At 38.5% G+C, this 23,200-nt stretch overlaps 1 protein-coding gene, 1 long non-coding RNA gene and 1 pseudogene across 8 annotated transcripts in view; 2 read left to right on the plus strand and 1 right to left on the minus strand.

Moving 5' to 3' along the window:
- The window catches only part of LUZP2 (leucine zipper protein 2), a 514,336-nt gene that overhangs the window by 465,570 nt on the left and 25,566 nt on the right, over nucleotides 1-23,200 (plus strand). For all 4 annotated transcript variants that reach the window (XM_086383024.1, XM_086383025.1, XM_086383026.1 and 1 more), the window contains one exon: nucleotides 5,048-5,215. In XM_086383024.1, the coding sequence (XP_086239150.1) occupies nucleotides 5,048-5,215 (168 nt within the window). The remainder of the gene's footprint in view (nucleotides 1-5,047; nucleotides 5,216-23,200) is intronic.
- The window catches only part of LOC147342466 (uncharacterized), a 290,333-nt gene that overhangs the window by 7,729 nt on the left and 259,404 nt on the right, over nucleotides 1-23,200 (minus strand). For 2 of the 4 annotated variants that reach the window (XR_015157354.1, XR_015157348.1), the window contains one exon: nucleotides 15,490-16,155. This is a non-coding gene — a long non-coding RNA (uncharacterized LOC147342466). Of the gene's footprint in view, nucleotides 1-5,593; nucleotides 5,789-15,489; nucleotides 16,156-23,200 lie in introns of those variants that run through there. The other 2 variants (XR_015157353.1, XR_015157350.1) reach the window with 2 other exon arrangements.
- On the plus strand, nucleotides 10,946-11,571 carry LOC147342467 (ATP synthase mitochondrial F1 complex assembly factor 1 pseudogene; annotated as a pseudogene).

Genomic DNA, 23,200 nt, shown 5'->3' on the forward strand with positions numbered 1-23,200 from the left:
TTGAGCCCAAGAAAATAAAATCTGTTACTGTTTCCACTTTTTCCCAATCTGTTTGCCAGGAAGTGATAGGACTGGATGCCATGATCTTAGATTTTTGAATGCTGAGTTTTAAACCAGCTTTTTCACTCTCCTCATTCACCCTCATCAAGAGGCTCTTTAGTTCTTCTTTGTTTTTTGCCATGAGAGTGAGGTTGTTGATATTTCTCCTGACAATCTTGATTCCAGCTTGTGAGTCATCTAGCCCAACATTTTGCATGCTATACTCTTCATATTGGGGAAAAACAGAGGGAAATTACTGATAGCTCTAGAAAGAATGAAGAGGCTGGACCAAAGCAGAAACAATGTTCAGTTGTGGATGTGTCTGGTGGTAAAAGTAAAGTCTGATGCTATAAAGAACAATATTGCATAGGAACATGGAATGTTAGGTACATGAATCAAGTTAAATTGCATGAGATGAAGCAGGAAATGGCAAGATTGAACATTGACATTTTAGGAATCAGTGAACTAAAATGGGTGGGAATGAGTGAATTTAATTCAGATGACCATTTTGTCTACTACTGTGGGAAAGAGTTCTGTAGAAAAAGTGGAGTAGCCTTCATAGTAAACAGAAGAGTCCGAAATGCAGTATGTGGGTGCAATCTCAAAAACGACCAAATCAGTTCATCTCCAAGGTAAACCATTCAACACCACAGTAACCCAAGTCTAAACCCCAACCACTGATACTGAAGAAGCTGAAGTTACCAGTTCTATGAAAACCTATGAGACCTTCTAGAGCTAACTCCCCCCAAAAATGTCCTTTTCATCATAGGGGATTGGAATGCAAATGTAGGAAGTCAAGAGATACCTGGAGTAACAGGCTAAGTTTGGCCTTGGGGTACAAAATCAAGCAAGGCTAAGACTAACAGTTCTGTCAAGAGAACACACTGGTCATAGCAAACACCTTTTCCCAACACTGAAATAGAAATAGATAAAACAATAAACATATTAACAATAACATAATTTGCACTGATGACAAGGGCTGCAAAAGACGTAATTTAAGAACCTATGTGATAAAGACTTTGAGATAGAAGTGTGCTTTGACAGAGTAATCAGTGATTATGTTTCATAGAAGATAATATGTGAGCTGAAGCATAAATTTTAAGTAGAAGTTTCCTATGTAGCTATTTGGAAAGAGAGTTCTTCAGGCAAAGAAAACAGCAAGTATAAAGGTTGCTAGATGAGAATGAACTTGAAACGTTTGATGGACTATAAACAAAGGACATTGTGACAAGCAGGATATCCTTAAAGACTTTGCATTTTATTATCAGGTGGCAGAGGAAATGGGAAATGTGGTTTGGTGTGGGAAGAAGATCAAGGGCAAAAATAAGGCTGAATCTCAGAGGGGATATGTTGTAAGATCTAGGGCAAAGTATACTTTATATAAGTCACATCATATTTCATTAGGTGACATCCTGTTCCAGTGAACTTCAAAGTGAACAGTGGCCTTACCTGCAATTTTAAAACAGACTAAAGCTAGCAGTATAAATGAAAATGTAATGACACTGTGGTGTAAAATCATTGTATTGGCCTTGCTCATGGATGGGCCAAGCCAAACCTGAGTAGTGTCAATTACAGGCTTTATTTAGTTAGAGGGACTAACTGGAAAGATGTGAGCTTTTTTTTTTTTTGATAGAAAGATGAACAAATTAGGGAAGCATTGTTCACAGAAATCTGTGGTCTCTGGCAGGAAAAATCTACAGTGTAATGAAGGAGTGAATCCAGAATCTAATATAGGAGGCCAATTCACAAGCTTGTGATCCAAAAAAAGAGAGGAAGTAAAAAACTATGAGATTAAGAATAGGTTGAAAGATAAGAGGAAAGAAAGCTTACTACAATGGCTATGAAAGGTGAGGAGCTGGAGGTTACATCTGTGTATTGTTGATTCTGCTCTCCGAGGTGACCCTGAAAATGTCAGGAGGCCTGGATGAGCAGATGAGATGATTTCACCCACGTTCAAATGTATCAATTGCTCCACTGGGAATTTTGTCTTGCCTAAAGAATGTTTACTTAAAATGAGGTATTAGCTTGATGCCATTCATTGTTTACTTTTGGCATCTGAGTTTATCTGTTGCTCAGGAATTTGTCTATTATGTCAACATATACATATATATTTTGTGCCTGTCGTAGATCTAACTTTTATATATATATACTGTGTTGAGAGGAGCCATGATATGAATGCAGTGAATCAAATAACTATCAAATAACTTCCTGCATTATCTGAACATTGAAAAATCTACATTTCAAAGCTATGTTAACTTTGAGTCCTGGCCAAGACCTGCCTGACGTCGTCACATTAGTTCTATTTCCATTATCTAACTATATTATGAGAAACAGAAAACATACTCAAATTGTTCAGTGGAACCTGGAACATCTCACTCCAGAGAACAGCATCCACACTTATTCTGCAGTAATAGAAGGTTAGGGCCATCCAAGATTAAAACAAGGACTCAATAGGAAGGGTAATCTGAATCATTACTTCATTTCTTTTATTGAGATAGCTTCTTTCCCTGACAAAAGAGAAATAACATTTTCAACTAGGTATTTATTTTTAAAAAAATTTTGTGTGTCCTTTCTCATGTGTCAGGGATTGTGTTAGGTGTTACCTATACAGTTCTGAACAAAACAGACAAGCTACATATATAAACAAATTAAAATGAGTGATAAAATATATAAAGAAAGCAAACATAATCAGCCATAGCAGGCATCTAGCTACTCAGCAAATAAAAGGGACCATTTTGAATATGTTTATTATTCAACTTTACTCCCCCCGTCCAGTTAACAAAGCCCCTCCATCCTGTTTCTTATCAGATTTTTATTTTCCTCTTATCAGAAGTTTATGAAATGTGACAGGGCAAGGTTAATGTGAGGGAAATACATGTATGTCCTGTTTCTTGTATATTTCCAGTTGCTGTTCTTACTGTTGCCTTTTTTAAAAATCTCGTGATATGACCAAAAAGAAAGATTTCTTAAATTGCTATTGTAGCAACGTACACTCTCATCTTAAAGATAAATCTTATACCACATATTAGTAGGAAACAGAGAACATTGGGAAAAATCAAAGCCATAGTCACTCTCAAGAAATTGACCCCAGGGGCTGTATAGCAGACAGTAAGTAGGAGGGGATGCTATCTGTAGATATGTTCCTGACATCAGATACAAAAGGCAGTAGTTTTGTTGGGAGTATACTACTGTGACAGGAGAAGACAACAGACTTTCCTGCTTCACTGCTTCATTGATCCACTGGACCCAATGATCCAAACATGGAAGTACACGAAAAGGGTAAACGCCAATTGTGCCAGTTTGTCCAGGGATAAGACTCCAGCAACTCTTCTCTTTTCTCCTTCTCTCTTGCCCCAGAGGCCACATTTCATATCTTGAAGTGGATGTTCATATGGTATTGTCTTACTAGGGTCTATATGCTTGCCCCCAGTTACCCCTGTGTTACCATGAGATTTCCTCAAGGTTGTGTCTCTCACTTTATTTTGGTACCTGGGGATGTCTTTGTCATTGGGACTCAACTTTACATCATTTTAAAACCTTATAAGCAATTTAAAATATTTTTAGCAGTGGGATCTGGAGGTTGGATGGCAGTTGGAGATGGTTGTCTCTATATAGTTCACTCTACCTTGGAATGTAAACCTAAAGAAAAAGTAGTTCTGCAATAAATGCTGAAAGGGTGTGGAGAGAAAGGAAGCCTCCTACGCTGTTAGTGGGAATGTAATTGGTACAAACACTATGGAGAACAGTATGGAGTTTCCTTAAAAACTAAACCTAGAACTACCATATGATCCAGCTATCCCACTCCTAGGCATATATCCTAAGAAAACCATAATTCAAAAAGATGCATGCACCCTAGTGTTCATTGCAGCACTGCTTAACAATAGCCAAGACATGGAAGCATCCTAAATGTCCATCAATAAAGGAATGGATCAAGAAGATGTGGTACATATATACAGCAAAATACTACTAAGCCATAAAAAAAGTGAAATAATGCCATTTTCAGTAACATGGATGGACCTCGAGATTATCATGCTAAGTGAAGGGAATCAGACAGAGGAATACAAACATCATACGATACAACTTGTGAAATATAAAAATGATACAAATCAACTTATTTTATAGATAGAAATAGACCTCACAGGCTTAGAAAATTATGATTACCTAACCTAAGGGGAAAGGTGGAGTAAATTAGGACTTTGAAATGAGCATATACACACTGCTGTTATATGAACGAGATAACTAATAAGACCCTACTATATAGCACTGAGAATTCTACTCAATATACTGTAATAACCTATATGGGAAAATAATTTGAAAATGAAAGGGTATATGTATAACTGAATCATTTTGTTGTACACCTAAAGGTAACACAACATTGTAAACCAAAATATATTCCAATATAAAGTAAAAATTTAAAAAGAAGAAAACAGTCTAGAACCTGGAATTTTGTTACATTCATAGTAAAACAGGAATAATAATGCCAGTTTCACAGATGTTTGATTAGCACTTACAATCATATCTGAATAACTCCTACTACTTAACAGGACCCATGGAATTAAGAGTTTTAGCATTAATTGAGTGAAGATACAGGCTGATTTGTGAAACACAGAAAAAGCCTACATCACAAGAGGAGTGATTTGTAATAAAGGAGGTTTATGATAAAGATGGCAGATGCTAAAAGAATCCAATTTAGAGTGACTCTAAAGTATATTTCCTTGCCAGCAAGGTATCATGATTGAAATCACGTCAACTCAAGGGGGAAAAATGTAAGCTATGTCTCTGAATTCCAGTGATCAAAAGATATCATGAAACACATTAGTTCCTAAAAAACAGACTGAGTGTGCATTCCATGGCATGTTATCATGGAATTTATGTTGGGCAATTATGTATTAAAACTAATATGCGTTTGGGGACTGAGTATAGGCTAGGAGGAAAGGGAGAATCTAGTCAGGTGAACGATGACCTTCAGAAGCACATGTAAAAATTGTGATCTCTCTTGTTTTTATAGGAGTCACAGCTGAAAGCAATGAAAGAGACTGTGCAACTCTGCCTCTCAACTGTTTTCCGTGATCAGCATCCTCTCCATTTGAATCCCTTCAGGCCATATCGAACTCAGTTATCAGTCCCAACCATGATAACTGACACCAGGACTGCATATGTAAGCACAACGGCCAAGGTACTTTCTTGACTTTAATCCGCATTATCATCAAAGTGAATCCAAGTAAGATAGCAAATTCATTGAAAAATCAGGATGTAAACAGGAGATAGTAACCCAGTTTGTAAAGTCTTCATAGTCACTTGGAGAATGTTGGAAAACAAATTTTCTTTATAAGAGAACAAGGTGTTTCTTAGGCAGAATTATTATTATCATAATTATTTTACAATATTATAAGAAAATATCTTGTATTATATTCCAGTTTTCACCAGGGGTTTATTATGGAAAATACTTTCTTCCAGGGTATAACCACCATCCTTACAAAAGTGGATACATTTTTCAGAAATTAAGCCTGTAGTTCTCAACACTGTGACTGTACATTAGAATCACTTGGGATAGTTTTTTTTTTTTTTTTTTTTAAAGTCTTAATACTTGGGACTCACCTCAGACAAATTCTTCCTGGTTTGGCTCCAGTCATCATTAGGTTTTAAGAGCTCCCTAGGGGATTAGGAGGGCTTCCCTGTGGCTCGGCAGTAAAGAATCCACCTGTCAATGCAGGAGACATGGGTTCCATCCCTGGGTTAGGACGATCCCCTGGAGAAGGAAATAGAAAATAGAAACCCACTCCAGTATGCTTGCCTGGAAAATCCCATGGACAGAGGAGCCTGGTGGCCTGCAGTCCATGGGGTTGCAAAAGAGTTGGATGCAACTTAGCAACTTAAACAATAACACCTTAAGCAAATCCCTGCCATCACTCTACTTTATACAGGACAAAAGAGGGCATTTCAGTTCCGCTTTTGTTTCAATCATCAGAACCTTCAGTTTGCAAGCTCTAATTTTAAATAAATATTGACAATCTGAAATTGTTATTAAAGAAAGGAGTTTAGTTTCAGGCAGTATACTTGAAGATGCAATTCTTTTATCACTTGCCTCAGGATCACTTGCTGTTGAAATAAATGTTATAGAGAGGAGTCCAACTTCTAAAGCAAATCCATGGTGAGCTAGAGGATGGTGGGCAAAAAACCCTGAGGACCACTGTTACAAATACCTACCAATACAGGACTGGGGGTGTGGCCAATCTGTAGATGAGGGAAATGCTATTTTCAGGATTAAGAGTCAAAATTAGGTAAAACAAAATAAATCTACCATTCTGTTTTTCTCCTGTAACGGGTTGACTTCTCAAAAACAGGTTAATCTGTGTAACCTTCTTTTTCTGTTAAAATCATTTGAAATAAGTATTTCCATTTTATATTATCTTCTTTGTTTTTATTATGTAATGAAGGAACTCAAAAAATTTAGGCCAACATTTTTCATCTTTACATCTCTCTGATCCTCCTTTGAAAACAGTGTTTTGTTTTGTTCTAATTCAACTAAACTCAGGGAAGAAAGTTGCATACTAATATATTTTTATGTTTAAAAAAAATCCTGGTAAATTTATTGAAACAGATTATTGGTTAAGTGTACAGCTACCTTACACAATCTCTGCCACCTATCATAAAGCCACATACTCCCTCCACTTCAGGTTAGTTTAAGGGAGAAGCAAAGATTCAACCGTATTAAGTCCAGTGACTTTGGGCAAAGTGGCTTTGTGATTTTATGGACACGTGACACTTGTCTCCAACTTAGAGTATATTTATTAGGCTCATTATTAAAACTGGGCTCTTTATGACCCTGAATATATGGAAGAAATTACTGATTGTTACTTTAACTGGCTTATTAATTGTTACTTTAACTGACTTATTAATAAATATGTATCCTGTCATGGAAATAAATAATACATATATATTATTATTTCTCTAGGTTTATCACAGGAAAACACAGGAAGCATTTAGATGCATGTAGTTTAAAAAATGCTTACTTAAAAAAATGATAACATATCTAATTATTTAAGATAAAGTTCAATAAATCTAAGTTGATATACCATAGAGCATTCTGTTTTACAAATTAGCATTAAAAGCCTCTCTGGCATGTCTCTTTTGCTTATATTATTTATCTTTTCAAATATATTGTATTTGAAAAGATTGTATTTGGCAATTGTATTTTATGTACATGTGTGTGTGCTTTGTTCACTTAAGAAGCTCCTATTCTGTGCCTCAGTTTCCTCAGTGCCTATCTCAGGTCATTGTTGTGACATGAGCATTACAAATCATAATTTTTCTTAATTTCCTTGATACATGTGATATCAATTCAGTTCAGCCGCTCAGTCGTGTCTGACCCTTTGCAACCCCATGGACTGCAACACACTAGGCTTCCCTGTCCATCACCAACTCCTGGAGTTTATTCAAACTCATGTCCATCAAGTCAGTGATGCCATCCAACCATCTGTCGTCCCCTTCTCCTGCTTCAATCTTTCCCAGCATTAGGGCATCTTCCAATGAGTCAGTTCTTTGCATCAGGTGGCCAAAGTACTGGAGTTTCAGCTTCAGCATCAGTCCTTCCAATGAATATTCAGGACTAATTTCAGTTAGGATTGACTAGTTAGATCTCCTTGCAGTCCGAGGGGCTCTCAAGAGTCTCATCCAATACCAAAGTTTAAAAGCATCAATTCTTCAGTGCTCAGCTTCTTTATAGTCCAACTATCACATCCATACATGACTACTGGAAAAACCATAGCTTTGACTAGTGCAACAATAGACCAACCCAGAGTTGCCTGTGAGTGGCCAGGAGTCTCCATCGGAGGTGTGGGTTGGCAGTGGCCTGCTGCATGGTCGGGGGCACTGAGTGCAGCAGTGTGCATGGGACCTTTTGAAGGAGATTACCGTTATCTTCATTACCTCCACTATAGTTTGGCCTCAGGTCAAACAACAGGGAGGGAACACAGTCCTGCCCATCAACAGAAAATTGGATTAAAAATTTACTAAGCATGGATCTGCCCATCAGAACAAGACCCAGTTTCCCCTTGGTCAGTCTCCCCCATCAGCCTTGTCTAACTCAATGCACCTATGATCCATGCCATGTAGGGCCACCTGAGACAGATGGGTCATGGTGGAGAGTTCTGACATGGTCCATTGGTGAAGGGAATGGCAAACCACTTCAGTATTCTTGCATTGAGAACCCCGTGAACAGTATGAAAAGGCAAAAAGATAGGACATTGAAAGGTGAACTCCCCAGGTTGGTAGACGCCCAATATGCTACTGGAAATCAGTGGAGAAATAACTCCAAAAAGAATGAAGAGATGGAGCCAAAGCAAAAACAGCACCCAGTTGTGAATGTGACTGGTGGTGGAAGTAAAGTCCGATGCTGTAAAGAGCAATATTCCATAGGAACCTGGATTGTTAGGTCCATGATTCAAGGCAAATTGGAAGTGGTCAAACAGGAAATGGCAGAGTGAACATTGACATTTTAGGAATCAGTGAACTAAAATGGACTGGAATGGTTGCATTTAACTCAGATGACCATTATTTCTACTACTGTGGGCAAGAATCCCTTAGAAGAAATGGAGTAGCCATCATAGTCAACAAGAGAGTCTGAAATGCAGTACTTGGGTGCAATCTCAAAAACGACAGAATGATCTCTGTTTATTTCCGAGGCAAACCATTCAATATCACGGTAATCCAAGTCTATGCCCCAACCAATAATGCTGAAGAAGCTTAAGTTGAATGGTTCTGTGAAGACCTACAAGACCTTCTAGAACCCACACCCAAAAAAGATGTCCTTTTCATTATAGGGGACTGGAATGCAAAAGTAGGAAGCCAAGAAATACCTGGAATAACAGGCAAATTTGGCCTTGGAGTACAAAATGAAGCAGGGCAAAGGCTAATAGAGTTTTGCCAAGAGAACGCACTGCTCATAGCGAACACCATCTTCCAACAACACAAGAGAAGACTCTACACATGGGACATCACCAGATGGTCAATACCAAAATCAGATTGATTATATTCTCTGCAGCCAAAGATGGAGAAGCTCTATACAGTCAGCAAAATCAAGACTGGGAGCTGACTGTGACTCAGATCATGAACTCCTTATTGTCAAATTCAGACTTTAAGAAAGTAAGCAAAACCACAAGATCATTCAGGTATGACCTAAATCAAATCCCTTATGATTATACATGTGATATATGGCTGTTCTAATTTACATGTATACCTGTGATGGATTCATTTTGATATTTGGCAAAACTAATACAATTATGTAAAGTTTAAAAATAAAATAAAATTTAAAAAAAAATCTGCCTCTTCTTTGAAAAGTGTATTTGAATGATTTTCCCTGAAATCTGTGAAACAAATCCAAGTAAGCAATTTTTAACCTATATCTGGAAAAAATGCAAAATTTTCCCCAAAATGTCATTTTTATTTTTCCCAGAAGGCTAGATAATGTAGGCAGGTTTTTATTGCATCATGTATGTGGGTATATATGTGTATACATGATCCCAATAGACATACGCACTTCACATACAAATTATATACTCAGTGTGGATTTTCAAAGCTACAGATTTCATTAATTGAGTACAATATTATGAGAATTTACTGATGAAAGATTAAAAAATGATTTACATGTTGGTACTTTTTAAAAATTCTGGAGCATGACTGCTGCATAGTCATTTAGACCCACAGCTTAAGTTTCTGCTGAGGAAACAATCTGGTTTTAAAACGGTGAATACTCCAGCGGTCTGCTGGAGATGGCTCATGCTGCTGCTGCTGCTGCTTAGTCGCCTCAGTCATGTCCGACTCTGTGCGATCCCATAGACGGCAGCCCACCAGGCTCCCCTGTCCCTGGGATTCTCCAGGCAAGAACACTGGAGTGGGTTGCTATTTCCTTCTCCAATGCATGAAAGTGAAAGTGAAGTCGCTCAGTCGTGTCTGACTCTTTGTGACCCCATGGACTGCAGCCTACCAGGCTCCTCCATCCATGGGATTTTCCAGGCAAGAGTACTGGAGTGGGTCGCCATTGCCTTCTCCGGGAGATGGCTCATACATACCTATAAAAACTGGTTACACAAATTTTCAGAGTTTATACTAGTTAGTTATTAAACACTATTAAATATTAATTATATACATTTACAATAAGCAAATTATACTAAAAGCAAATAACAGTATCAAAACTACTATATCATGCTGATATCTCTAAAGCTACTATGTAAATATATTTTTTCTAAGACTTTCTTATTTTGAAATTTTGATCAACTAACCCCTTAGATTGTGCTCCCATAGATATAAAATGAAGACAATAACAGCACAACCTTATCGAATTGTTGTGAAGACTAAGAAAATTAACATAGGGCATTTAGTATGTGTAATAGTGTCTCATACTAGAAAACAGTCAATAAATGTTCAGAGTAAGTACTATTAATATATGTGGAAATGAAGATAATAGTTGGAGAAGATTTTTGGCAGGATATTAATTTGAACAAAAACTACTTAGTTTCACTGTGCAGACGTAAGAACACATTCAAATAAGCACAGCTACAATTTTTTAGCTTATGGATGAGGGAGGAGGTGGCTCCCGCGGTGATAGGGGGCCCGGCCTCTAGGGCGGCCTGTGCGCAGTTCGCAGCCCCGCCCTGGGCCTGGGGCTCCAGTCGCCTCGCAGTGATCCCGGTGCGCCGCAGCTCCGGCCGGCCCGCCAGGGGCGCCATTGGCAGCGGGGTCGGAAAGGCGCTCGAGGCCAACCCCTTCTAGGACCGCTACTGCAAAAAGATCCAGCAGTTGTGCAGGTCTGACTCAGCTGCTTTTGAGTCCTGAAGAGAGAAGCACAGTGAGTTTAGCAAGCAGCCAGTGGGGCACTCCAAGCAAGCGGACTTTATCACATGTGTGGCACGGAAGACACTGGGGAAACGGCCTGTGAGCCGAGGATTCACTAAGGACTAGACTCCCAGTTCAATCTTCAACATTGAGATGGTGAAAGACAAAACTGCCGAAGAAATAAAACAGATTTGGCAGCAGTATTTTGCAGCAAAAGAGAACAGTCTACGCAGTTATTCCTAAATAAGTTTGATTTGATTTGGAACCGGGCTTAGTCCTGTCCAACATTTCTGTGTGGCCTACCAAGAAGGGAAGGTTATGAGTTTTTTGTCCGGCAATCGACAGGTACTGAACTCCACTTCACTGCACTTATAAATATTCAGATCCCAGGGGAAGCTGCGGCCAGTCAGCTGATTCTATATCATTGCCCTGAACTTAAGGAAGAAAATAGTATAGTGCTAATGGCAGCAGAAACGGATTCCACATTTCTGAATGATGCTGAGGCACAGTGCCTGGCCAACAAAGTTCAGCTCTTCTATGCAGGGGGCTCTTCTATGCCACTGATCCAGAAGAGAACTACAGGTTAGTGGATATCTTTAACTTCAGACCCAATGAGTTCAAATGTCTGTCACCGCACAGTTGGAGCAAAGTGGACTTGGAGCCGAAGTGAAATGTTCTCAGAATGAGGATAAGACTTAGGGCTGTCTAGTTGGCTTGTAGAATTTTCTGCTCAGCCCTGGATGGTCCTGAGCCTACCCACCCCTTGAACTCTCCGAGGCTCAGTATCTATAATAAGTCGTCTCTAAGGAGTTGCCCTCTGTGCTTATTGCAAGAAGTAACATGGAGGTGAGCCCTGTTATGTGGTATTCAGGAACAAAGATACCTAAACATTCTGATAACTGTCTCCCAGCATACTTAAAACATCCTTTTCAAGTGTTTGAGATTACATCCAGAGACAATCAAGGATCCACAAGATGGTTGACTTGATCTTACGCACTGTAGGAGTATATTTGTTCTCTGGCCATTGTGACTGTGCAGCTCCCAATAATTAGTTCCTCACCTTTATAAACTGTGACAGGATAGTAAGCTTGAAGACCTGCTGTAGTTAGATGTGGTCTTTGCATACTCTTCCCACTTGGCTGGCCAAAGGCATAACCCAGGTATCCTGTTAGACTCTATAACAATCACATATTGCCATCAGGATTAAAATTCTATCTAGATGCTCCAAGGACTGCTGTTAGTGTAGCTGGTTTGGAGTAGCAGTAGAATGCAGGTATATTAAACGCACAGGTACAGTGCCTGCTGCCTGCATATTTTTAAACCATAGTTTGTGACACCTGATTTTTTGCCTGTTGGAAGCTTTGTATTTGGAGGGGCTGAATTGTTGCAGTATAAAGAAATCAACTATTTTGTAAAGAGAGGATCAATCCAGATTTGCTTTTTGTTTTTCAAACAACTCTAAACCTTGCCAGTATTATATTAATAGAAAACGTAGGCAGAAGCAAATGCACCCTATTGTGTGTGGGGGAAATGTAGCAATAAAATAAAGTCTGGCTTATTAAAAAAAAAGTATGGATGAATCCTCACAGTACATTTAATGTCAGCGATCACAATAGTAAATGTCATAAAGAAAGGAGACTATTGAAAGACAGCAGAAGAAGCAATTCAGAAAACAGTGTAGATAAGAAAATGATGAAATTATGTTATGAAAGTTCATTATTTCATTCCCATCCCAGGGACTCACCATCTTCTATCTTTGTTTTTCTTTCCATGCAATTCAAAGTCAACTTTAGCTGCAGTTGACATTGGTAAAGGTCACAGCTGTGGCATCAACTTAATTGGACAAGGATGATTTGTTATTTTTTTTTCCAGTTTGGTAGAAATGCCAAAATCATTTTAGGGCAACAGGCAAACAGTAGTCCTATTCAGGAGCTTAAAGGCATCCAAATGAAAATTGCATTCTGCTTGGTGCCTGGAGGTTTAAAGCAAGGTGGATTTGTTTTCCCTGTTTTTTTCCTGCCAAAAATCTGTTGCAAAGTAATTTCTAAGAACTCTCAAAGAAGTGCACCTGGAATTACCAAAGGGTCTCGACCTAGACCGCATTTTTTAATCATTGGGAGCTTTGCTCACACCTGATGCCAATATTTTCAATTCTATTGTACTCCAGTAGAAGCACAGGGTAGTTTTGGAGATTATTGAAAGCTCCTAGATTTTTCATGTTTACAGCCAAGGTTGAGAAGTATTAAAATCTTTACTGTAGGAATAGGAAAAGACTCTCCCAGGTAGCTCACTTGTAAAGAATCCACTTGCCAATGCAGGAGACACGAGTTCAATCCCTGGAGGAGGAAATGGCAACCTACTCCAGTGTTTTTGCCTGGAAAATCTCATGGACAGAAGAGCCTGGCAGGCTACAGTCCTTGGGGTTGCAAAGAGTCAGGCATGATTTAAAAACTAAACAACACAGTGGAGAAGTAAGCTTGTCCTTTCCCCCCACTTTGCTGCTTCTGGAAGAGATTTCCCAACTAGCCCAAAGGTTTTCAGTTTTATAAAGATCTGTTTTTCTACCAGCTCTCTGTCCCTAGCTAACCATTTAGTTACCTGTAATACCAAGCAGCTGCTCATGTTCTTTCCATGCTACAGAAATATGTTTTATATCTTTGTATGCCCAGGGTTATTGTGAGAATAAAAATGAAAACATGAATCTAAAGTATTTGCATAAAATACTACAACTAAGGAATTTTGTTTGGGTTTCATTTTTGGTCTTAGGAAATCATAATTGCTTTTTTAATTACTTCCCAGTAGATGTGGCATATTTGTGGCAAGGAAATTAAGTTTATATTATATAAAGTTTTACATGTTACTGTATGAACATATATATTACATATGCACATAAATATTTTAAACTAACACTATAAATTATAAGACATATGTTTAATATCAGTTCAGTTCAGTCGCTCAGTTGTGTCCAACTCTTTGCGACCCCATGAACCGCAGCACACCAGGCCTCCCTGTCCATCACCAACTCCCGGAGTCCACCCAAACCCGTGTCCAATGAGTCGGTGATGCCATCCAACCATCTCATCCTCTGTCGTCCCCTTCTCCTCCTGCCCTCAATCTTTCCCAGCATCAGGGTCTTTTCCAGTAAGTCAGCTCTTCGCATCAAGTGGCCAAAGTATTGTTTAATATGGTAAAGATAAAAATGGAAACAACAAAGGCCCTTTAATGCTTTCTTCTTATTACTGGTGTGCATATATGTACCCTGAAATGGTCTGAAACCAAATTCTCATTTATTCTTCATCCTTGGTACATGTATGCTGTAATAAAATATTACATAGAGAAATTGATTATTTGGATATCTCTATGAACTTATTTTAAAGACATGTTAGCTCCATAAGGATATAATTCATTTAATCCTTCTGAAATTAAAATAGGAACAAGACATTTTTGTTAGAAATGTTAATATACATAAGTCTAGGAAAGCATACTGATATTCAGAGAAAATGCTACTGAATATCTTTTATGTAAAGAATGACCACCAGTTTGCATTTTCCTTTCTTTTCTTTTATAATTGAGACTTTATTGTTTGTACACATTTCTTAATGTATGAACTGAAATTTTAAAAGGCATGTAGTTATAATTTCTTTTAAACAGTTATTGCAGTGACTTTCCAGCCTGACATTTGAAAGCAAATTTTTCTTAAGAGTATATCAAGTACCTACATCTTCAAGTTTTGATAAACTATTACATCATAAGTCTCACCAATTAACAGTTTAATATCATATATACTACAGATTCAAATTTTCAATCTTTCACAGCACAATAACAAAGTTACTAGGGAAATTAGACTACTGCCACCAAGGATGTTATAGAGAACATGTCATTCTGACAAGAGCCACAATCAAAGAGTGATTTTCTGTAGGAAACAACTATACTAAAAAAAATGAGAATAGAAGTAATGTAAATATTCAAGGCATAGTCAATGCACAACTGTAAGTACAAATTATCATTTAGTATGCTAAGTATTATAGGATATAAAAGCTACTGCCCTACCTATGGATATTTAACACTCAAGACTACTAAAACCTCCCATACTTAACATGTTGCTCTTTTCTGGTTGTACCAAAACCAAAAACCACCACCAATGGCAACCAGCAAATGAGTTAACCTCTTAAAAGTGAAGCACTTACACTAAAAAAAAAAAAAAAAAGAAAAGTGATGAGGTGAGATTTTCTCCTTCTTAAAAAATGTTTCTAGAGCTACTAAAAAAAAAGGTTGTATTTACAAAATAATTGATGAAAATATTCACTTGGATTGTACTTAGAAGGGAGATGGGAACCAGTGATTATATGTGGTAAGTACATGTGGGCTTGGTTGCTTTAGTTGTGTCCAAATCTTGGTGACCATATGGACTGTAGCCTGCCAGACTCCTCTTATCCATGGGATTCTCCAGGCAAGAATACTGTAGTGGTTTGCCGTGCCCTCCTCCATGGGGTCTTCCAGACTCAGGAATCAAACCCAGGTCTCCTGTGTCTCTGGAATTACAGGTGTATTCTTTACCCAGTGAGATCCTTGGGAAGCCCCACACGATATTAATCAGACTTGGCCTTTTCTACCTACTTCATCAGATACTGGACTCTCCTTTTTAGTTCCTCTGTTTTCCACAGCTAAATCTTCGTTGTTATCATGGTTAGTCACTTGAGGCTCTTTATCCTTTTCTTTGCACATTTTTTTTTTAGTGAAGATTCATCCTTTCTGCCCACCTTTTTGAATTTATTTACACTTTTGTGGTAGAAGGTTAAATGACACCATCATCACTCTCCTCTTGTAAGGCTTGATCACAACTACCCTTGACAGATCAGACCTTCCTTCCTCTTGGGCATCCTGGTGATGACGGCTCCTGCCGTGTGCCCCAGGCCTGGATACCCCTGAACCTTCATAAGCTGGGTGGCAGGGCCACTGCCATTCCTCAAACTGCCTGAGTGGCTGGGTTATTACACACCAGAGATGGTGGGAGAACCACCAGATGACTTGTTCCATTTTCTTGTTCTGTATTTTCATTAGAATTTCTTGGATGCTCATCAGATAGTATTGACTTTCATGGTATCTTCAGAGATAAAGTTATGTTAAAGATGTCTTGCTTCTCATCACCAGTTGGGTATTCATAAGTAAGACAGCCCTCAACCTCCTGTCCATTGATGATCAATACAAGAGATTTTTTCTTTAAAACTAGAAATTCTTATCTAACCTTTCTTTTGTCTCTTTAGATGCAGTAAAATCTTAATCCTAAAAAAAAAAAAAAACTATGAGATATTTCCTTATAACACTTGCAAAAGAAAAGGACATCCATATGGAATTTAATCAATTTGGTTGTTGCTTGCTCTTTAGTGGCTCAGTTGTATCCAACTCTTTGCAACCCCTTGGACTGTAACCCACCAGGCTCCTCTGTCCATGGAATTCTCCAGGCAAGATTACTGGAGTGGGTTGCCATTTGTTTCTCCTGAGGATCTTTCTGACTCAGGGATTGAATCCAGTGCATTGGCAAGCAGATTCTTTACCACTGAGCCACCAGAGAAGCCCTTACTCAGCTTCCTGTGATCATTTTATTGACAGTATTTTCTTTCTTCTCTCTGGTGGAATTCATTCACTTGAATATCTTGCATTAACTTGGAATCTACTAGAAGCTTTTTAACAAGGGGAACCTGATGAGATTCTAGTTTTAAGAAGCTAATTCCAGTAGTAACATAGAAAGAATAGGATAAGATAATAGAAACAAAATTATTGGGAGAATAATATTATTGATAAGAGCAATGAGACAGTAGCAGCAGGAAAGGAACAGGGAATGAATTTGAGAAATGCAAAGGACACAAAAATTTAAGGAAAATGTGAGGAAGTGAAGGTGGGAAGACTAGATGATTATGCTAAGGAAATTAGCTGAGAAGAGAGGGGACAAATCTTTGGGGGACTTAGTAGGATGGCAGGAAGATTATGTACATTTTTAATATGATATAGAGTGAAGAATGCGAAAAAGATAATGAAGACAAAGTTTGAGATATGAAATAAGGATTTAAAATTCAGAAGCAGCATTAAGGAATATGAATATGATCACAAGGTGGAGAGTTGGATGTGGAGTGGAGTAGGGACACATAGCTTCTGAGAGGGGAGATAAGTTGGAAAAGATGAAGGTGTCGATGAATTTTTATGTAGATGGACAGGAGTTCAAAAAGAATAATATACTCCATGGCCTACAGTTTTCCAATGAAAATTTGATCCTTAGCAGGCCTATACTTCTTCCCAGTGGTCCTTTTCAGGCATTAGCAAGTTCCATTAGGTGGGTATCCTGAATTGGCAGGCTTCTCTCTTTAACATTGCTGTCCTGGAAACCTGTGCTGGCATCTGTGACTAAACATCAGATACCCAGTGCCAAGAATCATGTGTGTGAGAGCACAGAATTTGGAATTCAACAGACCAATTATAAATCCTGGATTTAGCCAGTTATTTGTAAAATGTTGGAAACTGAAGCAAAGACTGTGGTTATTCTTTTTGTGAAATAGAGCTAGCAATATAAAACAATGAGCCTAATTAACTAAAAGGCTAAATTTATAGCATAAAACCTGGCATGTAGTGTATCTAGTGTTTAAGAGAGTAGATATTAAAGCCAAATTGTCTGGATGTGAATTTTTGCTCTGCCACTCCTCAGCTGTGTAACAGACGCAACTTTTAAACCAATTCGCTCCTACTGATATGGGAATAATAGTACCATTTTCTTCAAAAGGTTGTTGTAAGGATAAGCTATATATTATTATTTTCAAGATTATTTGGGCTAATAAGATATTATTTTGTGTCCTTCTCTACCGAAGTGTCCATCACACAGTTCTACGTGGAGTTTGACAATGAGAAAATAATTTCAACGTTCATCAAAAGAATCCCCACAAAAGAATTTACAAAAGCAATAGGAAACATAACATCTTGATATTCGCTGAAAGTTATTACACATTTTTGTGCCAGCACTGGCAAAAGACAAGAAAATTATTTATCATTTTGATCCACCCTCAGTGCATTGTAAATTAAATGTTTCAAAGAAAATTAGAAGTAGTATCCTTGCTTTTCATCTCTATATAAAATGCATCGATATTCAGGATTTCAAGAAATCATAGACAGTGTTTTTGAGTTCCCTAGAGTGCTGGTGTTAGACTTTGCTTTGGCATATTGTGGCCGTTTTTGATCTCTTTGTGAAAGTAAGAATATTTCTGGAGTGTCTGCAGGTATGTAACCAGGAAGTTATTCACATCAATTATACTCCAAGAGCTAACTTTTCCCTTTCGAAGGCTATTGCATGGATTCCAACTATGGTTCCAGTTGTTCAATAGTAATAATGATAGTGAGAATTTTAATTTCCATAGTTCTTTATGGCTATTGCCTAGGTGTTTTATTAGATCATCACAATAAATAGCGCGCATCTTACTATAACCATTTTACTTAAAAAGGGAACTTCAACTAAAATCCAGGTTTCTTATGCCAAGTCTAGTGCAACAAACTGCCTGCTCAAAAATGTGCATTACTTAGAATCTTAAAGATATGCTAACAAAAACAATAGATGTTTAAATATGCAGTGCTTATGTTATCACAACACAAAATGTATAGAGCACTCTGGGTGACTGACTTCCTGCTGACGGCTTTACACAAGTTTTCTCAGTTAAAATCAAGAAAAACATTGTGAAGCGGTGCTGACAGTATTCTGATGTTGTAAGAGAGGAAGACTGAGGGTCATGGAGGCTAGTAACCCATCTTAGGTCTCAAAACTGGGTCATTGACAACTGAGATTTTTGGGGGGTTTATTTTTAGTTCATTGAGGCAAAAGTAGTGCATAACGTTATATTAGTTTCAGGTTTGCTCCTGCTCATGCTCAGTCATGTCCAGCTCTTTTCAACCCCTTGGACTGTAGCCCACCAGTCTCCTCTACCCATGGAATTTTCCAGGCAAGAATACTGGAGTGGGTTGCCATTTCTTACTCCAGGGTATCGTCCTGACCCAGGGATGGAATTCACGTTGCCTTCATTGGCAGGCAGATCCTTTACCACTGGAGCTACCTAGGAAGCCCTGTATGTAGTGTATACACTACAAAATGATTAACACAATAAGTCTAGTTACCATCTGTTACCATGCAATTAACTTCCAATCTTCACACCCCATGCCCTTCCACTGGCAATCACCAATCTGTTTTCTGTATATGTGTGTTTGTTTTCATTTTTTAAAAAGATTTGCGGACTTCAAATATGAGAGATCATATGGTAATTGGTATTTGTCTTCGTCTGGCTTAATTTCACTTAGTGTATTGTCCTCAAGGTCCGTCCATGTTGTTTTCAATGGCAAGATTTTATTATTTTGTGTTCAAATAAAATTGCACTGTATTATTGTTGTTCAGTTGCTAAGTCATCTCCGACTCTTTGCAACTCTATGGACTGCAGCTAGCCAGGCTTCCCTGTCCTTCACTATTTCCCAGAGTTTGCTCAAATTCATGTCCATTGAGTCGATAATGCTATCTAACCATCTCATCCTCTTCCGCCCCTTTTCCTTTTGCCTTCAATCTTTCCCAGCATCAGGGTCTTTTCCAAGGAGTCAGCTCTTCGCATCAGGTGGCCAAAATATTGGGGCTTTAGCATCAGTCCTTCCAATGAATATTCAGGGTTGATATTGTTTAGGATTGACTGGTTTGGTCTGGCAATCCAAGGCACTCTCAGGAGTCTTCTCCAGCATCACAATTTGAAAGCATTAATTCTTCAGCACTCAAAGTTAAGTAGTTACCACATCTTGGTTATTGTAAATAAATAATGCTGTGATGACTTTAGGGGTGTGTATATCTATATATCTCTACAAGTTAGCGTTTTTAAACTTTTTTTTGGAATAAGAGCCTCTCTAATACTTGTGAGCTGATATCTTATTGTGGTTTTGATTTTTATTTCCCTTATAGTTATGATGAACAGCTTCTCATTTGCCTGTTGACCATCTGTATGTCTTCTTTAGAGAAATGTCTGTTTAGACTCTTTGAACATTTTTTATTGAATTGTTGGGTTTTCTTGCTGTTGAGTTGTTTGAATTCTTTATATCAAAGTTCATTCAAGTTTTTCTGTAACAGCTTTCAGGAAAAACCCAAACAAACTTTCTGGCCAACCCAGTGATTTTGGATACTGACCCATTATAGGATATATGATAATGGATGTACAGCACATTCACAAGTACTCAGTTAGTGTTAGCTTCTCATGGTAGGCAAGAGATTATCAACTGAGCTGATATTTCCATTAAAAAATTAAAATCATTGATGCTTTTGGAAATTTGCCATAATGCCACTAAATGTCACATCATGGCTGATGGTTTAATTCAGAGTGGCAGACTGCTGGAGGGTGGGGGCTGGGGCATATCTTCATTATTGCTGCTAAGTCATGTCAGTCGTGTCCGACTCTGTGCGACCCCATAGACGGCAGCCCACCAGGCTCCCCCGTCCCTCGGATTCTCCAGGCAAGAACACTGGACTGGGTGGCCATTTCCTCCTCCAATGCATGAAAGTAAAAAGTGAAAGTGAAGTCGCTCAGTCGTGCCCGACTCTTAGCGACTCCATGGACTGCAGCCTACCAGGCTCCTCCGTCTGTGGGATTTTCCAGGCAAGAGTACTGGAGTGGGGTGCCATTGCCTTCTCCATCTTCATTATTAGAGTTCCTCTAATGCTCATCACAATACATTGTGCACGTGCGTGCTCAGTTGTGTCCGACTCTTCCTGACCCCATGGAATGTAGCCCGCCAGGCTCCTCTGTCCATGGGATTTTCCAGGCAAGAACCCTGGAGGAGGTTGCCATTTCCCCTGCAGAGGATCTTCCCAAACCAGGGAACAAATCTGCGTCTACTGTGTCTCCTACCTTGTAGGCAGACTCTTTACCACTTGAGCCATCAGGGAAGCCTTGCTCATTACAATATACTGTGACTAACAGCAAATGTTGGATGGATGAACAAACAAATGAATAAATTAATAAATGAGGAATTTTGCAAAGAGAATGATCCCACATTAGCCAAATTACAATGTGTCCATGAGCAATCGTATCTGTCTCTAAGGCTGTTCATATCCATAAAATTATTCTATCATGGAGAGTAAACATATTTTCATGACAGCAGTGGCTATGAATTTTCATATTAGACATATGTGCTTTTCATATTTCATCATTAGTCATGAGTACATTGTGAATTTCAGTATCCATGATGGGAACAGCTTTACCTTTAGTACTTTCTTCTACTTGTGTTAATTATCCCATTTGAGGCTACAGTAGTGTCAACGGAAAAGTAAGCCGGAGGTTCTGGCCATTTAGTTTCCAATAGTTTATAAAATATTCTAATTTTGTTTTAAAATAAAACATAAAAGCCATGAATGCCTGACTGTCCTTTTCATGGATGATGATACAACAGCTGTATTTAAGCTATCTGAGACATACCAAAAAAGTTTGTTTTTTTTTTTAACAAAAGTTTTATTTTTTTAAATAAAAAATCTTATTGTCCAGACCTTGATCAAAATACAGAATAGGGCTACTGAATTCATTGAATCCCTGTGAGCCTTTAATTTTGCCACTGCTCACTCTCTAAGGCTAAATTTACTACCAGGCTGTAATCTATTCCAGAATCACTCCCGATGCAGTTAAGACGTGTATTGGAGAACTCTCCGTATCACCTGTGGCACCTTGGTATTGAAGGATGTAGATAACAGGGATGTTCGCTGGTTGCTTTTAAAAAGACACAGGAGCAGAATTTCCTACTCTATTTCTACAAAATTGACCGTTTCTAAAACTGGAATTCATCTTACTTTCATAGATTAGGGACTCAGTTTCCCATTAATACTGGAATTGGGGTCCTTCCATGAATGCCAACCTGCTTTGCTGAGCACTTAAGAAATCCCAAGTGATGTTTCCCAGGTCTCTCAATGGACAAAAAGCAATATCCTCCTACTCCCTACATCTCCTTGAATCTGTGACTGAATAAGATAGTTTAATGATAATGGTGCTTTCACTACCTGCTGCCAGTAATGCTGTTTCACCTGACTGACAGAAATCCGTCCCTGCCAACCTCCAGAGAAGGCAGTGGCACCCCACTCCAGTACTCTTGCCTGGAAAACCCCATGGACGGAGGAGCCTGGTAGGTTGCAGTCCATGGGTGGCCAAGAGTCCGACAAGACTTAGCAACTTCACTTTCACTTTTCACTTTCATGCATTGGAGAAGGAAATGGCAACCCACTCCAGTGTTCTTGGCTGGAGAATCCCAGGGACGTGGGAGCCTGGTGGGCTGCTGTCTGTGGGGTCGCACAGAGTTGGACATGACTGAAGTGACTTGGCAGCAGCAGTTGCCAACCTCCCCACACAGTTGCCCAGCTATGCCTGAAATTGTCACACCCTTTTGACATTATAAATGCTGGACGCTTGTCTAGAGCCACTCTTCACAATTAGGAAGGTGTTGCTCTCTCCCTGAATTGTTGGTCCTCACTTCCTCCTCACTGATGCTGCTGAACCCCAGCAATGGCCCAGCAGAATCTCAAACTGCATTGCATGGCACTGAGACAATCAGAAACATGGCCTTAGTCTCATTAAGCTTTTACTTCGTGGCTCAGTTGGTAAAGAATCTGCCTTCAATACAGGAGACCCAGGTTCGATTCCTGGATTGGGAAGATCCTCTTTAGAAGGAAATGGCAACCCACTCCAGTATTCTTGCCTGGAGAATCCCTTAGACAGAGAAGCTTGATGGGCTACAATCCATGGGGTTGCAAAGAGTCAGACATGACTGAGCAATGAACACTCTCACTTTCCATGATGTTAAAAACAGACCTCCTCTAGCTTCTCCGTATGCTTAATATTTCATTGGCACAAAATAGCTAAAATATTTTAATTTTCAACATTAAAATATGTGAAAAAAAATTCAGTTAAGACTGCCTGATTTCCTACTTTTATTTTTTTGTCACTTTTTGCCATTTGCTTGTGCTTCGAGATAAACTCATATTTTGATCATAGGTATGGTAGCCAAAATGTTGCCATACTTAACGTGTTGAAAGACATAAGGTCACCTAACAATAACCATGTGTAATAATACGTGTTATTTTATTAAATTAATGTATATTTGTCATGACAATTTTAGCAATTAATGTTAGTAGTAATTATACTAATAGTAGCTGGCATTTTTATTGAGTTCTGCTATACCCATATGAACTTATTTGATACTCACAAGTCTCTAAAAGAAAGACTTATTATCCTCATTAAATATTTTTTCTTTTGAATTGACTTTAGACTTAGAAAAACATTAAGAT

This window comes from Bos grunniens, chromosome 29 (assembly GCF_055505025.1).
Source record: "Bos grunniens cultivar Pamir isolate PY7600 chromosome 29, Bosgru_T2T1.0, whole genome shotgun sequence".
In the NCBI taxonomy this organism is placed as follows: Eukaryota; Metazoa; Chordata; class Mammalia; order Artiodactyla; family Bovidae; genus Bos; species Bos grunniens.